A 23,668-nucleotide genomic window follows, 5' to 3' on the forward strand; every position below is an offset into this window, starting at 1 on the left:
CAGTGTATAAAATAGCTATCCATTTAAATTATATGCAGGGCACAAATCATGAGTCTATATGTACCATACAGAGCTCACAGTCTCCAGGGTGCAAATTCCAAAATTATGAAGGAGAAAACTTGGCAACTGAAAGAGAACACTGTTCCCAGGTGACCTATCCCCTCCAGGAAATCATGATGTTGGCAGGACTCACCCAAGATTACACAAACCACGCCAGGGCCAAGAGTTGAAGCAGCCTCTGAACATTAACTAGTTCAACTCCCTTGTTCTGTGACACACCAAGGCTTTAAGGAGTGATCCAAGGTGATGCAGCAGCTTGGGCAAAGCCTAGCTTAGAGCTCAGGCTCTGACTTCTAGTCTCACTCTCTCTTACGTAGCCTCTGCCACACACACCTCCTTCCTCACCTCATGGCCTTGAGATCTCATTCTCAGAAATTGCTGATCTGGCTTGGCACTTAACTGTCACTTTGCTTGCTTCAGCCACTGCCGTCTCCAACTCTCAGGACTGCTTTTACCACTCTGCTAGGAGAAGCTGCATCATGGCTCAATCAAAATATCCATTTATTAATCCATATTTCCAAATATGTGGTAATGGGTTCTTAAAAAGCCCATGCTGACCAGGTAATGCCCGCTACATACCATTACTATCAGCTAATGCCATGAGCATGGTGAGGGAAGGCCCTTTCCTTAGGAAGCTAAAGACTAAATGCAAGGGCGAGTATTAACCCAGTAGTACATGTCTGGAGGAGGCAGAAACGAGCTCAGATGAGAAGGCAGCACCTTTTAAAAAACATACACAAGGGCTGGGGATTTAGCTCAGCAGCACAGTGCCTGCCTGGCAAGCGCAAGGTCGTGAGTTCGATTCCCGGTACCAGGAGAAAAACAAAAACAAAACAAACCAAAAAAACATACACAGTGTGACTATAAAATTGCAAGTCTCTTTTTTAATAAAACAAAGATAACAGCATGTAGAAACCTAAACTAACATTTCTCCCTCAAAGTTGTTACATCCTTCGTTCTAACAAAACTACCACTGCTGGAGATATTACTTGGGAACTCCTCTTTGAAGAAAAGCCTTAAAATGCAGTTTAAGAGCTACATTAGAAAATATCCTCCCAAATGTTGAGCTTTTCAAAAACTGAAATTTCCCGCAGACCTTTAGCAATTTCTAGTGACAAAAATCACCTCTGGAGAAGAGTGTGGCACCCAGAACAACCTCTTTCAAAGTCAGGACATTCAATTGGATAGAAAAGTTCAGCTGTCTGCTTCAGGGGAAAAAAATCAGCCATACTTCTTTATAGTCACACTTGCATCTGATTTTAAAAAAATACAACACTCACACATGGTTCTTATATGAATTCTAATTAAGAGACATTACATTCAGAATTAATAGCACTCAAAGTGGTAATTTTCAGAAAACTATAACAGCTTTTTGCCACTTAAGGGGTACATAGGGTGTAGCTGTTTACCTGAATGTATTCTTAAATAAATGACTACTACCACGCTAATTTTCCTAGTTGTAGCTCTGTTACAGGTTACTGACCCCAAGTTCATGTTCCAGACTTTGCCACACAAGATTTAATTACAAGGGAACCACCCCCAAAGTCTTAGGGTGAATTGGGAAAGGGCCGGTTAAATGAGGAAACAGGCCATTCCTTGGTAAAAGTTTGTAGTTTTCTTTCCCAATACATCTTCTTTTTATTGAGCACTTCCATTTTTATCCTGTGTTCCTCCTCTGCCATCTCACACTCTCGCTCTATCTGCTGGATTTTGGCCACATGCACCTCATTCATTTGTATCAGCTGCAGTTGTAAGATGGACATTTGTTGATGGTGTTCTTCCTCATGCATCTTTTTTAAAGCACCTTCCTGAGAGGTTTTGCTCCTGTAGTTTTTATTGGCTGTTATTCTGACAGCTGAACACGAGGGTTCAGGTTGAGAGGTCCCCTCACATACTGGAAAATGTATGAACTCTTTCTCATCATCGCACAGTTCTCTATTTGAAACAGCAAATGATTCTGAAAAACAGTAGCAGAAAACATATGTTCAAAGATTTTATAAGCAGAGAAAAAAGTCAATCCTATTTCAAATGACAGGGTCTCTCATTACAGGATGGATCTAAAATAAAATAGGTCTGCTTTGGCCTTCATGTCTACAGGTACCGTGGCCACCTGACTTTTTACAAAAACCCATAAATCAGAAGCAATTTTCCTTAAAGAAATAATAAGGAAGGGTTCTGTTATTTCTAAAACTGCCAACAATGGGAACAGTGGTCGGAGAATAGGCTTATCGAGAACAGGAGACCTTAGGACATGGATATGAATTTTAAACTGCAATGTGCAGAACTCTGATCTGATGCACATGAGACCACACACGACAGGGCTAACCATGGGGGTTTTCAGATAAAGTTCTCTGTCAGTCTTATCACCCCACCAGTTTCTCATTCAGCCAGGAACACTTCTGCTCCACAAGAAACATGGCAGGTTCCTGTCCCAGGCGTTAGCTCTCATAGCCATTGTTGTATAAATGTTCCCCCTCGGAAGATGAGTCCACACTCCCTGCGTTAGCTCCCCCATATGCCATTTCCCTTTGATTTCCTGCCTCTGGCTGTGACTGTTAACACTGCCATGTAGGGCCAATATTCAGATCCCAAAGACACTGGTCAATGTCCTCTTTATTTATTCTCTGTCTGAAATTTGAAAATCCATGAAATTTCTTTCTTCCATGAGCTTCAGAATCCATCACTCTCTCCTATATGTATCTACAGCCTCCTTCCTTTCTGATTGATCCTCTCAAGTCTTGAAGTATTGAGACTGTTGCTCCACCCACCTGTTACCTTTTCATATTTTTTTGGGTACTGGGAATTGAACTCAGGACCTTGTGTTTGCTAGGCAGGCACTTGTGCCGCTTAGCTATACCCCCAGCCCACCTTTTCATATTCTTGATGTGCCCCTTTCTAGCTCTGGTCTTTATCCACCCTAAATAACCTCATAATATGGTTCTACCCTTCTTTCATCTTTTTTGCTTTACTCTTCAAAATATCCTGTGCTCCCACCAAAACCTACTCATGCTCTTGAAAAAGTTGTGCTTCTGTTCATAATTCTGTCTTACTCTTTCATCGGCTTAAAGTTGATTTAAACATTTGCCCCTACCTCCATTCCAGTTTCCCTGTTTCAACCTCTCCTCCCTAGTTCTTACTCATTAAAGGCCAATGCTGCTTGCTCTGTGAAACCTCAGAACTCTTTCTTCGTATGCACTCCTCTGTTAGAGTGCTCACATCCATTAGTATTATTTTGGCACCAGACCTTACTCATATCTTTTATCTTTGGGTACTAATTACTTTCCTTGGTACATGGTGGACGCCTAGCAGTACTTACTGGCTGAACCTTTGCCTGCAAAGGGAAATGAGCATATGGATGCAAAAGGATGCCACATGTGGTGGTGTTTGCACCGGCATTTTTATAAGGCAATGACATTAGTGTCAATTAGAGAAAACCACTAACTCCACTAACCCATGGAGTCTTCTAGCTGTGACTCCAAGGCTTTCTTGAGAAGCTTTACATTTCCAATAATGAAACTATTCTCCTCAGAGAAAAGTAATATCAATTTATTAGCAGAGTTGATTACATTATTATGTCCACTCCACTATTCAGGAAGAAGGGATGCTGGGAATGTTAATGGCTACTGGGGGGAACCTAATTTGTAATACTCTGTTAATAAAGGGAAATGACTCTAGTTTAGATTATTTCACTCCAAGGGGTAAGGTAACAACCATAACTAGTCTCTAATTAAAATTTTTAAAAAGGTAAAAATCTCACTTTTGGATGAAAAGGTTTTTTCATGAAAATGAAAAGAATACTTCTGCGCTATCCAGAAATAATGAAAATGTCTCCCTGGGACACTTTCTTAATTCCAGTAGTTACTGCTTTACTTCAGTGCCTTTTCTTCATATTCCCACTGCCTCCTGGGCTTGACTCTGGCAGGGCACTTGTGTTTATTCATGTATTTATCATTATTTTGGTAGAGCAATTGTCAAAACCTGTGGCTTAACTACCTCTCCTCCATGTTTCTGAGCTCTCTGAAGACAGACACAGCCTCTTACTCATCCTTTTCAGAGACCAGCGCAGAGCCTGGCGCAGCAGTGACATGTAACAGATGTGTGTAAGTGACTGGCAGCAGGGTCACATCCCTACCCACCTGCCACAGTTACGGAAAAAGAACAGCATTCCGAGCAGGTGACCAAGAGAAGGGAAAGTGTTAACACTGAGGACAGGGCCCTCAGATGTGTGAGCATCAGCCACAAAGAACATTACCTCACTTGTTTCTCTTCTAATTTTAGATCTGAAAATGTTTTCTTTGAAGACTGGACACACTGACATTTTTTGACACCTCTACTCTCATTGTTCTTTAATTTCATTTCAGGGGATATTTCCGGATACTCCTGTGAGTCTTTAAAGTACACCTCCTAACAAAGCTGCTGTCTCTCCCAATTTCTAACGGCTCACTTTTATCTCAACAATTCTCAGGCTTTAGAAACGTGGTGACGGTGATGGTGGTGGTGGTGATGATAGTAGCCACCATTTTAGGAGTTGCAAATCAGGCACGAGGCTAGAGCTTTACATTTCCTTACCCAATTTTTGTAACAACCCTCTGAGGGAGGTATTATTATAGGAAAACCAAATGCAACATCCAAGGTCATTTGGCTACTCGAAGAAACTGGAATTTTTTTTTTTAAGTTAAGAGTCTCAAAAAAAAAAAAACAAAAAGTCTCACTCCATAGTCCAGGCTGGCCTTGAGACTGCCTTGCAGCCCAGGCTGACCTTGTACTGGTGACCCTCCTACGCTGCCTCTGGAGTGCTGGGATTACAGGCTTGTGCCACCACACCCAGATGAAAAACCAGGATTCTAACCCAGGTCTACATGACTCCAAAATCCAAGCCTGACCACTTCAATTTAGCCTCCCACAACTCTACTTGCTCAGCTGATCACTCACATAGCATAAAATATAGCCTCCAAGTTGCATCCACTACAGAATCATCTATTACTAAGAATATCAGTGCATATTCTAATTTTTGTTCTCCAAGTTTCGCTCCAGACCTGTGAACATTCAAAGAGTATCTTCATGTCTGAGAGCAAAGAAATGACTCCGTACTAACGTACACATTTTAACAAAAATCGCCAGGCCTCCCAAGATAGGCAAAAGGTAAGGCTTAAAACTAGGAAGCCTGATACGGCAGTTAATTAACTTTCAAGCAAATATTAGTTCCAATGAATAGAAGCTAGTGTTCAGATAAGAACAATATTCCCTTAATTGGAAAAAAGACTAGCCTGGGAATAGCAACCTGCTGCAAACATATACCATGTAATCTCTCTCCCAGGTAAAACAAAGCTAGTCAGAGGATAAAACAACTCGATTTTACGCAAAAAGACAGGAAGGCTTTCCTAGGACTAAGAACACAGCCACAGGGCTGTTCTTCACTGGGGCAACTTCAGTGAGCTTAGTATCAGCAAGGAAAGCCTACTGTGGCAGTGAAAGGAAGGGAAGAAATCTGTATAGGCCTATCTCCAGTCCTTCTCAATAGAATAAAAGAAGTAAGACTACTGGGGAAGTGAATAAATAGGATATTGTGGATATATACCATAGGAAACTATTACATTAACTAAAAGAAAAATATTAGATTTATACACTGAAATGGGATTTTTTTTTTTTTACAGTAGTAGTGGCACTGGGGATTGAACCCAAGGCCTTTGCACTGAGCTACATCTCCAGCCCTTTTATTTTTTTAATTTTGAGACAGGGTCTTGCTAAGTCATTAAGTTGCCCATGCTGGGGTCAAACTGGCAAACCTTTTCCCTCAGCCTCCCAAATGCTGGGATTATAGGCATATGCCACCACCATGCCTAGTGAGAATAAATCTTGAAAACATACTTCTAAATGAAAAAAGCATAAGACGTGATGTGTGTAGCATACTTTGTAACCTGTGTAAGTCAAAAACACATGTACATAAAGCACATGTGAGAGGCAACTCAAGCACACTAGGCTTGTTTGACTGCAGCAGAGAATGGAAGTGTGGAATCGGGAGAAAAAGGACATAAACATGCAACTACCACAAGAGGGGCTTTTCCAGAGCAGTGCCACAGGTGTGCCACGACTCGCAACCCAACTCTGCCAAGTTTCCACCCCACAATAATGGGATTGATTAAGTAGTGATAATAATGGAATTTATTAAGAAATATTCACACTATTCAGCTATAACTCTGTAACACAAAAGTAATAGTATGTGAAATTACATATAAATTCTAAGACATTTGAATATTGCTTTAAAAGCTTAGGTTTCTTAAACGTATTTCATTTCCTATCATCCTGCTATCCCTAGGAAATTCTGGTGGCTCCCTTAGTTTGTTCTCCATGCCCGTTCCTCCAAGAAAACAGAAGATAACTGTCAAAGCCAACTTATCCCGGATCACAAAATCTGCAGGGTATCATCTGCATATATATAATGGCAAATACATTCCTAAGTATTTTTCTTAAACTTTAAGACTACTGAATTCAAATACAGATGTACTGTACATTTTAAGAAAGTCACTGGCAAAGCTAAGAGTATCCATTGGACAGTGATCCAGATGACACAGTCAATACCAACCCACACCAAAACATAGCCGGAGGGAGGCCTCCAGTGGAATACTACTAGGCTCCATCTGCTTTAACCTTAGTATAGTCAATTCCAACAAATTTCTGAACACCTAACCCTGTTAACAGGCACCCAGTAAGTTATTAAAGCATCATTGTCCAACAGAAATAGAATACAAACTACGTAAATAATTTCAAATGTTCTTATAGCCACATTAAAAAAATAGGTGACATGAATTTCCACAATGTATTAAGCCAATATATATATAAAAATTGTCATTTAAACATGTAATCAATATAAAATTATTAATGAGGTATTTTAATTCTTTTTGTGATCCTAACTCTTCAAAATGTGGTAGGCACAATTATAGCACATCTCAGTTTGGTCTACCTACATTTCAAATGTTTATTATTAGGCTTATGTGACTTGTGGCTAATGTATTAGACAGTAGAGTGTTAGAGACACAAAAATAAAAGAGACATATATGTCAAAACAAATGAGATAATGAGGGTCACAACCTAATAGTAGATTTTGCAATCATTTCCTCACCAAATCCCAGAAGAGATGACTGACAATTTGAGTTTTTTTTTATTCTTAAAAGTAAATTGAAATACAAAATAAGTGAAATAACCTCAACACTATTTTACTGTGTAGGAAGTTTTAACACCTTTACTAGGAGTATTAACAGATTACTGACTAAGCTTTACTGATCTGACATGGAAGCGGAAGCAGGCAGCATTAGGCTGTACTTTAGAAAGGATCAGTAAAAAGGGACATCCCCATATTATACATGGATACACATCCAATTTAAATTAATCTCTTTCACAAGTACATCTCTGGCAAATTTTGCTACAGAAAAGGCATTGAAAAACCAGATGTATTCCTTTCATTCTCAAAATTTATAGTGTGTTTATGTGTAAATAAATTGCATAATTTCTTCCAAAAAAAAAAAAGGAAAATTGTGGGGTAAACTTTCTAGATTCTACCCTAGATTCTGAAAATGTAGAACTAAGACTGTCCCCTAAGAAGACCCTAAGAAATAAAAACACAATAATCCAGAATAGAGGTCTATAAAATGAAGTAAATGCAGTTCGCACCAGCATCTTCCTCAGCAGCACGGAACATAAGCAATGTGAAAAAGCAGCCTTAATAATCCACCTCTCCTCCTCTCCCAGCACCACACCCTCCCTTGCCTCACAGAGACCAAACTGCCTTGAGGCTAGCAAGATCGTCAATGACTGGCTGAAACTATAACCTCTCCAAAGCAAGGACACTGTCACTTAGCAGTGGGTCCCATGGCCCACAGAAGCAGTAAGGAAAGGTAAGAATACACAGTGCCCACATAAACACTATCTGCTAGGGGTTGGCCTGGCTTGGGAAACCCAAAAATCAGAAACCAGGCACGAGGCTCTGAAAATGTTGACAAATGTTTATGACATTAACCACCATGGTTACCCAACTGGCTCCTTGGACTTAACTTCGGTCAAATGATCAGCATGCAAAATTCTGATCATAAATTAGCTTCCCAGCATGATTTACCTACAGGAGAAAAAAAAAAAGGGTGCTAATCACCAAAAGCATGTATTTGGTTCAAGTGGTAATTATCTTTTTCACTCTACACAGATAACGTTCTTGGTTTAAGAAGTTTCTCATGACTTCTTATTAACAGGATTCATTCTCTTAGAGCTTAGTCTACTCCAGAGACACTAACAAGTGAACTATCTATCTTGCAAACCAAGAGCAATTTTCTCAGGTAAATGCTGCCTGGGTCCTTGGAGCACCAATCCTCTGGCCTCCTCAGAAACCTTCCTCTGCTTCAAGATGTACCTTCTGCAAACTGCCATAAACTGCTATATGAACTGGGCACCTGTTTTCAAAGAGGCAAGAATTACTGGAAATTGATCCATATGCAATTTTACCCCCTCCTTGTCTGGAGACATTTCAGTAGCCCCTTACCACTAACCTTTCGAAACTACAATGAACTATCACATCTTTGATTACGACAGTCTTTTCCTTCTCTAAGAATTAGGGGTGACATATTTTAGTTGTTTCAAAGTATATTAAAATTAAATTTTCTTCTCAACATTTCTCAAAGTCCCTGGAGTGCCACAAACCAAAACTTCAGATCATTATATTATAAGAGGTCAAAATATTCTTTCTGCAGTTTTAATCTCTGTGGTTTTGTTTTTAAGTCTGAAATAGTTTACTCTTCTGAATGGTCTTTTGAGTGACTGACTGCAGTGCTTTGCACATAACAGACTCAAAAAATGGAGTGAATGAATATAAATCCCCATGAAATTCTCTTTAATCTACTCAGAGATAGGTTGAGATAAGCAACCTAAGTACCTTATTAATAACTGCTGTGTGGTTCCTCCTTTTGACTTACGTTTAAGTAATAATAAAGTCTCTAAGAGAGGCAGCCCGAGGATCTATACAAGTACTTTTGTGTACTACACGACTTTAATATCTTATTTAATCCTGAGGTTTTGAATTAGGAAATTCAAGTTTGATGTGAAAGTTTCTTTCTTATGAATCCCCTCAAAATGAAGATTCTAAAATTAAAATGTCAAACAGGTCCCCAACCAGCACATGGAAGGCGGCACAAGGAGCAGTACCTTGGGCAGCGGCATCGGGGTGGTACTCTGGCTCTTCCTCGGGCGCGCTCTGTAGGAAGTAGAGCTGCTCAGGCAGCATGCCAGCAATCTTCTCCTTCCCGAGCACATGGGTGCTCAGCAGTGGGCTCACGCTCCGCTTCACTTTCTCTCTCCTTTCATGGGCCATAATTTTTTTGGTCCGAGCCTTGATGTTCTCCCAGCACTTCTTCAGCTGTTTGAAATCCCGCAGCGACACACTTGGCTGAGAGTTATACTCGTGGGCCAGCGCTTGCCAGGTACGTTGCTTGAGGGCAATAGTTCGTGCATCACTTTTCTTACATTCCAGCACATATTTATACTTTTCTACTAAAGCAAGCAAGATGCTCTTTTCCAATTCTGAGAAGTATTTGGCAGGTTTTATAATTTCGTTGTTTTGCATTTTCCACTACGTTTCTTCGGGCAATTAGCTATCCTATAAAAGGAAGTTTGAAGAAAGAATTACCAACTCCAGCAATAAAAATGTCAGCAGATCACTTAACTTAATCCTTGATATGATTCCCTTGTTTGAAAGAGGATCAGTACTGTCTTTCCCATTAATGCTGTATTATAACACTCACAGGAAAATATTCAGAAATTTACTAGGAATGGAGTGTTAGATTTTCCAAGTAGCTTTACCAGTAGGTCCTTTGACTTGTTATACTGTAAATATCCAGTATCAAGAGCAAAAAATGAAAAGCTTTTCTTATTTTAAAGAGAATAATAAAAAAGAACAGTAGCAAAATACCAACAACATAGACAAAAACAAAGCAAAAATAATAAAAATGATAGAGGGTTTCACAACAAATTGATAGAAATTAACAGTGGTTGTTATATTACATATTGTTACCTTCAATGAAGTTGCTCAGATTACTAGATGTAAGAATGCAAGACTAATCAAATCATTAAAGAGAATAAAAAATAAAAACAAAAAAACATTAGAAACAATACAGAGTTTCACTAGATAAGATGGTAGGAATTCACCAATGGTTGTTATATTGCATACTGTTGTCTTCACATTAGTTGTTCAGATTACCAGATATAAGCACACAAAATTGGTCAGTTAGGCATTAACTGTTCCTTGCAATAAACCATTAGCCATCAGCAGTACAGTTATCACAGCTATCCTTCTATATACATATTTTTTCCCCCTTCCTTCTTTTTCCTCCTTTCCCTCATCCCAGTTGTTCCTTCCTTTGAGCAAATTCTTTCCCTTTCATAGTATCTATTGTATGTTTTGGGTTTTATTTACTCTTTCAGGTTCTCACACTAGAGAGACAAATGGTGTTTACACATGTGGGTCTGATTTACTTCACTCATGTGTATAGTCTCTAGTTGCATCCATTTACTTATAAAAGCCTCGAGTTTACCTTTTTTATAGCTGAGTAATACTCTATTTTATAAAAATACCACATCTTTTTTACCCACTCCTCAGTTGATGGGCATCTGGGTTGTTTCCAAGATTTAGCTATGACAAACTGTGCTGCTGTAAACGTGTGCACATATGAAAAGTTGAACATCTATGTCATACTCTGATTTCTTAATTTATTTCTGTTTAATGTTAGGAAACTGATGATTCCTCCAAATCTTTATGCTAGGCGGCTTTGGAACTTGTAGCTTTAAGTTTTTGTCACAAATGAAGAAAGAGAAGTCACTGTGTAATCAATACAACGGATGATGTAAACACCACCAAGATTTCAGAACTATAAAGAAATTACTCCCAAAGATCTGATATTGCCATCACTGTATCTGTGGTCTTAGGTCAAATCCTGGAACAACCCCAGGTTCATCTTAAAATCAGGAATGGAGCCTGCAATCCCTCAGGTCTGAGGTACACTTTTAAAAGCATACAATCTTGTATGAACAATTTCTGTAATTTGTGAGGTGAATGAGCCTGGACACTCAGAGAATGAGTCCACTTCCCCTCTCTAAGTCTGAGGGAACTAGGGGTCAGACAGGTGAAGCAGATTTTCCAAGATCATAAAGACAGTGACTTGGAAAGCTCAGAACTTTTTTTGTCTCAGAAATATGGTCTTCATACCAACCACAGGGCTCTCCCATTGGATGGCAACAAATTATTCATCAATGACTTCCATAAGTCACCCTGGCATCTTCTACAGTGCTGAGTTGGCACCTCTCTCATATTGGGTGCTTAGTAAGACTTATTCTGATTCTGCTGAAGTATATGAAACCTACATGTATTTCCCATACCTTCTTTTTTTTTTTTTTTTTTCTTTTTGGTCTTTTTGAGACCGTCTTGCTACACAGTTCAGGCTGGCCTTGAGCTCACTTTATAGCCCAGGCTAGTCTCAAACTTGCAATGATCCTCCTGCCTCAGCCTCCCAAGTGCAGGGATTACAGGCATGCACCACCATGCCAGGCTAAAGAACTCCACATCTTCTAATCACAGGAAGCTTCCTGTAAGATTAATCTCTCAAATATGTGATGGCAAACATGTAGCTAAGCAACAATAATTACAGCAATACAGTAGCCACTGTATGTTCCACTTGCTGGAAAGGGCCAACATAATCCCAGATCTTCCTTTCTTCTCCAACCCTGACTTACCAGAGTAACAGACAAACATCAAGATGATGATGACGTCCATTTAAAATTGGTCAACCCATATCAAAAGAATAAGTAGCCAACTTGAAAGGAGTTCAGCTAGTCAGAAGTGTGACAACTGGATGTCAAGGGTGATAAGTACATGAAGTTTCCTTCAGTTATTTTTTCTTTTTTTTTTTTTTCCAGTACCAGGAATCAAACTCACGACCTTGCGCTTGCCAGGCAGGCGCTATGCCGCTGAGCTAAATCCCCAGCCCCTCAGTTATTTTCTTAGCCTTTACATATGTTTGAAATTTTCCATAATAAAAAATTAGAGGGAAAAAAAGCCTGTGGTTTTTATCTGCATTGATACACTAATTTAAAATCACACTGTTACAAGGCAATTATTCTCACACACTGCCTGGACAGAGGTTACTATCACTATATTAGAACAGGCTAGAGGGGACAAGGCCAGATCAGAGAACCTTCACATCGGGAGGGTGAGGCAGGAGGACCACAAGTTTGAGCTCAGCCTGGGCAACTCAATGAATTAGTGAGAACCTCTCTCGAAATAAAAAGGGCTGAGGATGTAGCTTACTGTGAGGGCCCTGGGTTCAACCTTCAGTACAAAAAAAAAAGAGGACAAAAAGGGAGGGGAGGAGAGAAAAGGGGTACAGGCTTTACATTACAGTGACAGAATCTGATCAGGGTCTCCCAAGACATACACCTCGTCCTAAAAGTTCACGTTAGGATGATGTACTATTGTGATCAGACTGTCCACTCATCAGTATCCCTCTCCAGTTATACTGGACATTGATATGATCGGACCGAAACCCACAGAGAACCAGACCAGACCTTCTGACGCAAGAGAAGCCTTTACTGGGGGGAGTGACACGGCGGGCTGCCCAGCGGACTAGGACAGCCCTGAGCTGAACAACGCCTGGGGTTTTTAAAGCTAACTTTTGGGGAGGACGTCTTTAAGCCAGAACATTTTTTGGAACGGAGAGTCCACAGGCCAGAACAGCCCAAGCAGCGGGGGTCATTCGTGGGCCAGAACAGCCCGAGCAGGGGGAGTGTTGTTCGTCAGAGTTGAACGTTTGGTTCTACCAAGCCAGATGAGGGCAAGGTTGGCTTTTGCCGAGGGGAACAGGAGGGGAACAGGTGAAGAGGAAGGAGCTTTTATTAACTCCTTAATAAAAGAGCTTAACTCTCTCATGGGGGTGGGGGAGTTGCCCTGTGACTTATCAGAAATATAAGGACTTAAACATCAAGAGATTTATTTACTTATTTATTTTTTGGGTTTTTTTTCCGGTACCGGGAATCGAACTCACGACCTTGTGCTTGCTAGGCAGGCGCTGTGCCACTGAGCTAAATCCCCAGCCCAACATCAAGAGATTTAAACACATGTCAAAGGCAGTTTGGCCTCAGCAAAGCTCATTCTAAGCAAAGCTAAATGAAGGGACATTTATCTAAGGGATACGGCCTGGAACCCTTACACTTCCAGGCCTTGCTTTGAGCATGTTGCTCTCAAGTCCCTACATTGACACCCCACCTGAGCTGCTTCTTCCTCAAGGTCCAAAATTACTTTTTGCCCTTATGAATACTTCTATTCCCTATAAACCCATGAGTCCCACACTGAAGTCTACTAACACACGCCCTGTGCACTCTGGCTCTTCTGTAATTCTCTATTGACCAACATGTCCATGTCCTACTTACTTTCTGTCATTTTTATTATTAAATGAGCAGGTACAGAATGTTCTTAAACCACACAGCTCCCAGTGCAGATGCTGACCTGATTCCCCTGCCTCAACTCCTGTTACCCAGGATATGCCAATGTGCCTAATGTCCTCCTGTCCCACTCCTTTGAAGAGTCACTGTTCTAAGCATTAAGAACTCTGATCCAGGGCCAGGGATATAGCTCAGTGGCACAGCTCCTGCCTGGCAAGCACAAGGTCCTAAGTTCCATCCCTGGTACCAAAAAAAAAAAAAAAAAAAAGTGAACTTTGATCCACAAATAAAAATGGGATTATTGGGCTGAGGATGTGGCTCAGTGGTAGAGTTCTTTGTTTTTCTTCCAGTACGAGGAATCGAACTCATGACCTTGCGCTTGCCAGGCAGGCACTTTGTCGCTGAGCTAAATCCCTAGCCCCAGTGGTAGAGTTCTTGCCTTGCATGCACAAGGCCCTGGGTCTGATCTCTAGCACCACACACACACACACACACACACACACACACAAAATGGGATTATTTCCTATTTTGTTCTGTTGTATGTAATTCTATCATATATATACCTTACATATGTGTTTGTGTATATACACTTTCTAAATAAATCTTTCTCTCTGGGTGTGGTGGTGCACATCTGCAATCCCAGCACTCTTGAGGCTGAGGCAGGAGGATCACCACAAGTCAAGGCCAGTCTGAGCTACATAGTAAACTCAAAGCGAGGTTGTACTACACAGCAAGACCCTGTCTCAAAGAATTAAAAAACTAAATTTTAAAAACCTTTTTCCGATCTTGTTTATTTCTTCAAGAGAAATTCCTACAAACAGAATAGCTCCACCAAAGATAAAGTCATTGAAGACTTTGGTATCACCATGAATTTGCCCTTGTGTTGACATAAGGTACTACTAACAGCACACAAAGCATTTCTGCTTCCCTGCTTCATTTACTTTCCTTGTTACCTTTTTTGTTCTACGGCAACTATGGAGGAGAAAACTGTCACTTCATTGTTTAATGATACACAGCTTCTAGCTCTCATGTAAATAAGCTACACTCTGGGCCATGTCCCTGTGACACTTGGTGGAACTGTAATTATATGGAATTAATGCCAAGCAATTTAATAATTCTTCCTTACAATTTATGTGGTACCATGAGCTGCCACAAGGTGGTGGTAGCCTTCTGGGGAGTCTAAATTTCAAAGGCTTTGCCCTAATGTGGCCAGTTGAGCTCTAGTAAGAGCATAATGGCAGATAACTTTTATTGAGCTCTTATTGTGGACACTACACCAAATCCCTTATATGCACAATATCATTTAATCCTCTAAAATAGCCCCTTGTAATATCATTTGCTACACTTCAATATTTTCTGTTAAAAAAAAAAAATCAAGTACCGGTAGGAATTACACAACTGCTCTCAAACCAAATACTCAGAATTACCAACACCTGGGGACCATTAATAGCCTATTAACTAAACTGTTGCTTAATCACTAGCTAAGTACATCCTCAGTTACCAATTTACTTTGCTTAATTTCGTAGAACAGCAGGTCTCCCCGGGCCATGTGATTGTGCTCTACAGTGCTATAAAGGGAGTATAGTATAAGCCAAAGGTTCCCTGTGGATTCTCAACAGCTTTATGAGGTAGGCTGTTTATCTGTACTAACCAGTTATCATTCCCATTTCCCAGATAAGAAAACTGAGGCTCAGGGTTTGGGGGACCCCCAATGGTAAAGCATTTGTCTAACACGTGTGAGGGCTAGGGTTCACTCCCCAGAGTGGCAAATAAATAAATAAACAGAAAAATGAAAACTGAGGCTCAGTGACTTGCCGTAGTAATACAAATTTTTTTTTTTTTTTTGCGGTACCGGGGATCAAACTCACAATCTTATGCTTGCCAGGCAGGCACTTACACCACTGAGCTATATCCCCAGCCCCAAGTAATACAACTATTAAGTGGCAGGAGCAGGACTCAAACTGAGGACTGACAAGTCCATGCTCCTCTGTTCTGCTTAGTTCTCTTATTTCAGACCTAGTGACAGCCTCTACTCTCCTGATCAAATTATGTCAATTAATTAGCAGTCTGGTTGTCAGCCAGCAGAGATCCAACAGCAAGGCACCTTAGGCGAGCTGTGTCTGCTTTTCCCTCCCTCACTCCCACTGGCTCTATCCTAGCCTCTATCACCACCCGTCTCTTTTAAATCAAGGACCCACAGCCACTTACAAGGCATACTTCACTTACTCTGCTCACAGTTCTCAAATAATTTCCGCTGTTGATCTGATAGAAATTTATGTCTGGAAAGTAACTCCAAGACCATATAAAGCTTTAAAATGCTCCACACCCCAGGGGAACGGCAGCATTCTGCTCAAGCACCTGACAGTCCTTAGTATACAAACACTTCCCAAGTAAGAGATCTCCCCCAGCAAAGCTTATTAAGGGAAACTTTGAACCTACAAAGCATATTCCACCTTAAAAGTATTTATGCCCAAAACTATTTTCAAATCACAACGTAAGTCTTCCTTGCGGCATCAGCTTTCATCAGAAAGGGACTGGCCTTCCTTGCTGCAAATCTGCTCCAAAGTGATTACCTTTTATACCTGCCGTTCTGCTAGACACGGTGCTACCTGTCCTTATGCATGGTTGTGTTCCAACAAGCAGCCCAGTGACCCTCACACAGTAGGCTCTTGGTAAACGTATAATGAACCCAAACATGTTTATATAGGAATAAAACTGCCTACCATGTGCCAAAGATCATATATGACAAACAACACACCAAAAGCTACATTGAAGTAAATATGGTCAATAAATAGCAAGATCCAAATACAGTGAAAGTTCTGCTGAAGTTTGACAAAGACCCATAGACAGGTCTAAATAAAAGAGCACAATTCTAATATCAAGAACAGAGAGAAAATGACTAGGACAATTCCCAAAACACTAATATTAACTGAACTACCAGAAGATTATAGTAGGTAATTTAATATCCACCTTGGAACAAAAATACTGCTGTTTATGAATTTTTTGCATGATCCCAAAATTCCAACATTAAAGCCCTAATCCCCAGTGTGGCTATATTTGGGGACTGGGCATTTAAGGCAATAATTAAGGTTAAATGAGGTCACATGTGTAAGACTTTCGTCCAATGGGATTTGTGCCCTTATTCAAGAAAACACAGCCAAGAGCATGCATCTTCCCTCTCTCCCCAACAAAAGAGGCCCTGTGAATACACAGTGAGAGGGCAATCACCCTCAGGCCAAAAGAAGAAGGCTCAGAATAAAACCTACTTAGGCAGCATCTTGATCTTAGGCTTCTCAGCCTCTGAAACTACGAGAAATAAAATACTCCAATCTGTGGTATTTTGTTATGGCAGCCTGAGAAGACTAATATACTATCTAATGATTTTTAAGTCCACCAAGGGTGAAACTAAGTCTTAAAGTTTCAGTAGACTAGAAAATCTTGGCAAAGATTTTGCTTTTACTGCCTTTTGTGCAAAAAGAAGCGCTTTGAAGTCAATACTCAGAATGGCCATCATAACTGAAGAAATTGTGGCACTGAGACCCCAGGCAAGTCGGCCAGACATGAATGAACTGAGGCTCCTAAAGTGAAGTGAAATGAACTCAGCCATTGCATATAGAAAACTTGGGCTCGGGGCTGGGGATATAGCTCAGTGGCACGGCACCTGCCTGGCAAGCGCAAGGTCATGAGTTTGATTCCCGGTACCAAAATAAAATAATAAAATTAAATTTAAAAAAAAAGAAAACTTGGGCTCAAACCCCAAGTTCACCACTCACTGGGGTGTGTAACTTTGCACAAGTCAGTTAACCTCCGTGCTTCATCTGTAAAACAGAATTAATACCCCTAAACTGGCTTAGCAACCTAGCACTACAGTGCTGCAATGTCAGCGAAAAATAACACAGGTTAGAGTTTCAATGAATTGTACTTCTTTCCCCACCTCCTACCCACATCAAACTGCTTCCTAGAGTAAGTAGTGGTTTGCATACAATGCATGCTCCAATATATACTGACCACCTTTTTAACTCATCTACACACAATAAGCCAATATGGAATGAACTCCTGTCAAAGGCGGAGCACCGCTCTAAACTCTGTGGAAGACACAAAAATGAAAAGGGCCTGGAATCTGCAAGGAGCATGAACAGAGAGGAGGAAGTACATACCAAGGGCTATTTAATAGGCAGAAATGACCAGTTCATGTGTCCACACTAGGGTAAGAGATGAAGAAAGAGCAGAGGCAGTGAGATACATAAGGATTAATGGTATACCCGCTCCGTGCAGGCATCAGAGAGGAAAAAACCCAAAGACTGCCTGGTAATCCTCAGTTACAGGTGATCAGTTTGTTCTAAAAAGATGATGGATGTTTCCTATTTTCTGTCCCTGCTCTGTCTCCTGACTCACGGTGTCATAAGTAACCTTTTTGGAAGCAGTTTAAACATTTTAAACCCCTGAAAGAGGACCTCAGTTTAATTCTCTCACTTTACAGATGAGGAAACTGTGGCTCAGAGCAAAAGAGGGATTTCTGAAAGCCCTTATCACAGGACAGCCTCAAATCAAAGCTTCATGGTTCTCTCTTCAGCCCTTTCTCCACATCTCCTCCTTTGGAATCCCTCATGTCCAGATGCCCTTTTGGCTAGGTACCCTCCAGCCTTCCCCACAACCCCATCTGCCTTGGTGTGGATCTTGAGTGTCTCCCAAAGACCCATTTGTTAGAGGCATGGTCCCAGCTTGACGCTACTGAGAGGTGGTAGAACGCTTGAATAGTCAGGGCCAAAGGGATGCTCTCTAGGTCCCTGGGGGCGTGTCCTTGCAAGGGGACCATGGGACCCCAGCCCTTCTTTTTCCTCTCTTCTTTCACCTCCTGGCCATGAGGTGAGTGGTTTCACTCTGCCAGGGACCCTGTCCTGATGTGCTGTCTTGCCACAGCCCAGAGCAACAGGGTCAATGGGTCCTGGACTGAAAACTCCAAAACTAGGGGCCAAAATAACCCATTTCTCTGTGTAAGCTGATTTTATTGGCTGTTTGTTACAGTAAGAGAAATCTGACATGCCGTCTGCAAGCCTGAAGGGAATCTCTCTCCACTCTCACTCATTTTGTGACACCAGGCACATCTTTCTTCCCTGGCTCTCGACTCCTCATCTCTAGCTAAAGTGGGTGTTGGCAATCCATATGAGCACTACTGTTTCTCCACAACCTAGTTTTCTGACAGCTCATTGCCAAAGATGCATAGATGACATTTTCCGATTATTTATGAGGCTGGTGGAGCCACTGGCCAATGAGAGAGAACACTGCAATAATGAAATTATCTCAGCACTTTATACAATCCTTTTTGCTCTAAAGCCCACACATGGGTTTAGCTCTGTAGGTTAAGTAATTCCAGATGAAATGGCTGAGTCAGGTGGGCTGAACTCTTCTGCACAGTCCCTTGAAGAGTACCTGCGATCCAGTAGTAGGCGCTTGATAAATATTTGTGGAAAATGTTGAAGGCCACTGCTTGACATTTGTTTTTGTTTGTTTGTTTGTTTTTTACTAATTATAGCCAGGTGGTCTACGATCTACAACTTCTCTATTTATAAGGGATTTGTCAGAAAAGTATTTTCTAGTTTCTTGAAAATATCATTCAGATTCAAGAAATAAAATGCCAATTTTTCAAGAGCCTCCCTACACCTGTGATGACTTCAGGGTCTCATTTTGGGTTTTTTTGGTGGGGGGTACCAGAAATTGATTTCATGACCTTGCACTTGCCAGGCAGGTTCTGCATCATTTTGTCCTCACATGCTCAGACCCGGCTGCCCTGATGGCCACTCCCTGACGTTCTCTTTGCCCCTCCACCTTCCTTCTAGAAAGCTTTCTAGTCTTAAACCTAACACTGAACTTGCTTCCTCTGATGCATTCCCTCCCCTTCTACTTCCCCATCCACTCCACAGGCCATGGAACTGCACAGTGTTTATTTCTACCATCTGTGTCTGAGTGTGACTGTGAGCAGAATCAGCCTTGTGTTTAAGGCAAGGGCCCCTGTCTTCCACTACAGTCCTCCCTCCTTCCCAGAGCCCTCTATATGCCAGAGAGGGTTCTTAAAGTCCTGACTCCTTCCTGCCTCTCCCTTCCCCCAGCTCCATCTTAAACCACTGGGGGAATTCCCTGCAGCTTCCCTGAAATGCCTTTGGGATCATTAGTAGTAAAGTATCCCCTGAAGAAAGCACTTCTGAAATGCAGATAGTGCCTTCAGTAGGTGTTCCCACTGCAGCTGCCTCTTACCAAGGACATTCTCTGCACTCCCACCACTTCAGCTACAGATCTCAGATCTGCTCCATCCAGGGGTCCCGAGCATTTACCCAGTACAGGAGCACTCAGAAGTATTCGTCACTGCAGCCCATCCACATCCTCAAGAATCTCCCTCCTGGGGGCTTGGAACTACTGTATGCTTTGTGTATCTTTTGCATACAACAGACATTCGGTAAGTGTTAAAAAAAAGAGGGGGGCGAGGGGGGTGTCAGGAAGAACCTCTCTCCCTGGCCCCATCCTCTCCTTAGCATCAAACCCCAATTACCAATTATCCACCACCCACCTCTATCTAGCTGTCCAAAGTGGGCACCCCAGAAACTTCCAATCTTCGTACCCAAAACTATTCCCTCACTTCCAAGTCTCCTGATGACTACTGACTTAAGCCAGTCAACTTGATTCCCCAAAGCAGAATACTCAGCACTTTCTTCAGCACGTGCAACGAGTTAGCAAGACAGGTTACAGGTTTTACCTCAGTATCTGCTCCTTCCCTTTCTACTCTCACTGTTCATTTCTGAGGTCGGACCCTAATCTCTAAAACAATCTCCCCAAAGCCCAGCCCACCTTCCACGCCAACAGGCAGGGATCCTCCTAAACACTGTTATCATGCCACGGTGCTTGCTGCTTGTGCCCCTCTGACATCTGCCTCTCTGCCTAAGTGACAACACAAATCCAAACTCCTCTAAAGGTATTTGAAGGCCTTTGTGGATCTGGCCTGATTACAGCACCTCTCCACCCAGCCCGCCACCCTCTCCTGTAATTTTCAACCTCACCAGACCAAACTCACCTTCACATCCTTGCATCTGCTGCACTCTCATGCCTCCGTGTATACTTGGCTTCCACTCTCTGGCTGGAATCTTTACTCCAAGGTCCACCCAGGGCCCATTTTTCATCCCATGAGGGCCAGTTTCCATGTAATTTTTCTTTCTTTTTCTTTTTTTTTGTTTTTTGAGACAGGGTTTCTCTATGCAGTTCAGGCTGGGCTTGAACTCACTTTGTAGCCCAGGCTAGCCTCAAACTCAGAATGATCCTCCTGCCTCAGCTTCCAGAGTGCTGGGATTACAGGCATGCACCACCACAACAGGCCTTCCATGTAATTTTTCTGAAGCCTTCCTCAATTACCTCCCAGGCTGTTTTTAAATTTTATTTATAATAGCTTCTTTCTAAAATAAATTTGAAGCAAGTTACAAATTATGCACACACTGTAAACAGATTTTCTTAAAGGGAGCATATCAGGGCAAAAACAAGATAGGGTAGCCGGGCGTGGTGGCGCACGCCTGTAATCCCAGCACTGGGGAGGCTGAGGCAGGAGGGTTGTTGTGAGTTAGAGATCAGCCTCAGCTACAAAGTGAGCTCAAGCCCAGCCTGAACTGCACAGTGAGACCCTGTCTCAAAAAGACAAAAAAAAAAAAAAAAAACACAAGATAGGGTAAAAGAAAGAAAAGCTAGAGCTGGGCATGTAATCCCAGCACTCTGAAGGCTTACTCAGGAGGACTGAGTTTGAGGACAGCCTGAACTATACAGAAAAACCCTGTCTCGAAAATAAATAAATAAATGCAAGCTAAAACATAATGCAGCACTCATAACCTCCATTTGAGGTCTCACAGTTGTCAGAATACTGGCCCTGTGTCCCTGAGGAATGAGTGGACTACTCTTCTATGAGCCCACTGACAATCATATATGCCTGCATAGTAGCACCCCACACATGTACATATTTTAATTTGTTCTTTGTGTCTGTCTCCCCCAGCGACTGGGAAATTCCTAAGGGAATACATAATTTCTGACTCATCTCTATATACTCAGCATGTAACGTATGACTCAGCACATGACGGGTGCTCGGCCTACATTTGTTGAATGAATGTCCCATGGACAGGGAAAACAGTGACAGTACTTGTTGCGCTCCTGCTAGGTATTTGGAAAAAAACCCATTAGTTTATACACAAACACAGACACACACACAAAAGAAGAAGAAAAGAAACACAAAGCTAATAAACTGCATAGAGAAGAAGTCAAATCCCAAACTATCTCTCCAGAGCACCTGCTTTCCACTGAGCATGGTATTTGACACCTTCACCACCACTATGTACCCAAATACCTTCTTCTTCCAGGCCTGGTTCAAAACAAAATAAAACATCCTTCCCTAGCAAGCTCACTCGTCATAAAGGTTCGTCCAAGTCTTGCCCCTGATCTTCCACAACACTTAGGAAAGAACTTAGAAGGCAGGTGCCTTCTTGGTGGTTGGGAACAAGTCAGCCAGGTTTCCTGCAGGTGTGCTGAAGTGCCCAGCTCCTCTTCTCCCTGCTCTTCTCCCAGTGCAACCTCTGGGCCAGGGATGGCGAACCTTTCAGAGACCAAGTGCCAAACTATAACCCAAAACCCATTTACTTATTGCAAAGTGCCAACACCGCAATTAAACCTGAATACTGAGGTTTGAGTTTAGAAAAAGCAATTCATACATTACTGTGTTTGTCTTGAAAGAAAAATACAGTAACACATGTGCCATAGGTTCACCACCACTGCTAGGCCTTGTCTGCTTTCCTCTTCCTCTCAGGGACCAAAGCCTTCCAGCACTCCTCATTTCAAACTGAAACCCAAAACACCCTCTACCCCCCCGCCCCCCACTGCTTCTCTAAAAAGTGAGTGCGATTCCAAACACTATCCTTCATTGTATCAGTTAGGCCTTAGTATTTCAAGTGTCTTGTCAACCTGGAGGGTTGGTTGTTAACCATTCCCATCTCCTGGAAACACATTATAAGAACTGCAGGCTCATGAAAAGGGACAGTGACACTTTAGGAGGCCTAGTATGGGACTGGCATTACATGTGAATACTTTTGTCCTGGCTTGCAGAGAAATAGGGACAACCTGATATCAGCCTTAGGCACCCCTTCCACCCCACTCTGGTCTCTCAGGGAAGGATGGAATCCTGGTCCAGAGTGCTGCTGAGAGAGGGAGGGTGGATGGTACTCCTCCTCTTCAACCCCCTCCAGGCCTTCAGAATCCTTCCTCTCAACTCTTTGTCTCTTTCTGGGCCCCAACTCCCACAGCAATCCTCCGTCTAACTCAGGAACTGTTTTTGAATTAACACTGAACGTTTTCCTGGTGGGCACATGGCCTTTTCTGACACTGAAATGCACACCGCGTGGCCCTATTATCCTGCCTATGTTTTAAATGTGTGATAAATGTATCTCTACGCTATAACCACTTTCCCAAGTACTGCAAGAACATTTTACTCCTTAATGTTACCATACCTAAGAAACATCCATTCTTTAGAATCGGGCTAAGACTACATTCTTCAGTTTCCTACTCGTAGAGATTTCTTTCATGCAATTTACGGTAGCTACCTCACAGCACCAGTATGATAATTTAATGATAATCCATGCCAAAGGTTTAAGACCCAGGGCCTGCTACATAACAAGTGCTCACACTTTAGCTATTATCACACACACACATTATCTTTCACAATAGTGCCCTGGGTGGGTATTCACGCGCGGCCCCCTCGCCGCCCCCCACCCTATTGCAGAAACAGCAGTCCAGGCTTGGAGTAAAGGAGCTTTCCCAAGGTCAGGCGGGGAGGGCTGCGCCGCTCCGCGGCATCCTCCGAATGCGGGACCCCTCCCCTTAAGCGCCGGGGTCTTAATGGAGCCAAGTCCCGAAAAGCGCCCGGCGCTGAGCCCAGCACACAGCAGGGAGCCCGGGCCGCGAAGACTGCGCCACTGCGGGTCACCTGGATTCTTCCCCAGCGACTCCCCGGCCCGGGGGTCCACAGCCCCCACCCCGGGGCCGGCGGAGTCTCCCGAGGCCCGCGCCCGGGGCTTTGTGCGCAGCAGGCCGGCCCCACTCACCGGTCCGGCGCGGCGCGCAG

The 23,668-nt window shown here is 42.4% G+C and overlaps 1 protein-coding gene across 2 annotated transcripts in view; it reads right to left on the reverse strand.

The window, feature by feature from the left end:
• Nucleotides 1–918: 918 nt before the first annotated feature.
• Nucleotides 919–23,668, reverse strand: part of Msantd3 (Myb/SANT-like DNA-binding domain containing 3) — a 23,634-nt gene continuing 884 nt past the window's right edge. Inside the window, exons 1-3 of one of the 2 annotated variants that reach the window (XM_013513289.1) lie at nucleotides 20,594–20,741; nucleotides 9,247–9,697; nucleotides 919–2,017 (exon numbers count right to left, since the gene is read on the reverse strand). In XM_013513289.1, coding sequence (XP_013368743.1) covers nucleotides 1,608–2,017; nucleotides 9,247–9,664 — 828 coding nt within the window. In that variant the 5' untranslated portion in view covers nucleotides 9,665–9,697; nucleotides 20,594–20,741 and the 3' untranslated portion in view covers nucleotides 919–1,607. Of the gene's footprint in view, nucleotides 2,018–9,246; nucleotides 9,698–20,593; nucleotides 20,742–23,668 lie in introns of those variants that run through there. The other variant, XM_005382807.2, reaches the window with a different exon arrangement.

The sequence above is a fragment of the Chinchilla lanigera genome, unplaced genomic scaffold (assembly GCF_000276665.1).
Source record: "Chinchilla lanigera isolate Chin_1 unplaced genomic scaffold, ChiLan1.0 scaffold00018, whole genome shotgun sequence".
Lineage (NCBI taxonomy): Eukaryota > Metazoa > Chordata > Mammalia > Rodentia > Chinchillidae > Chinchilla > Chinchilla lanigera.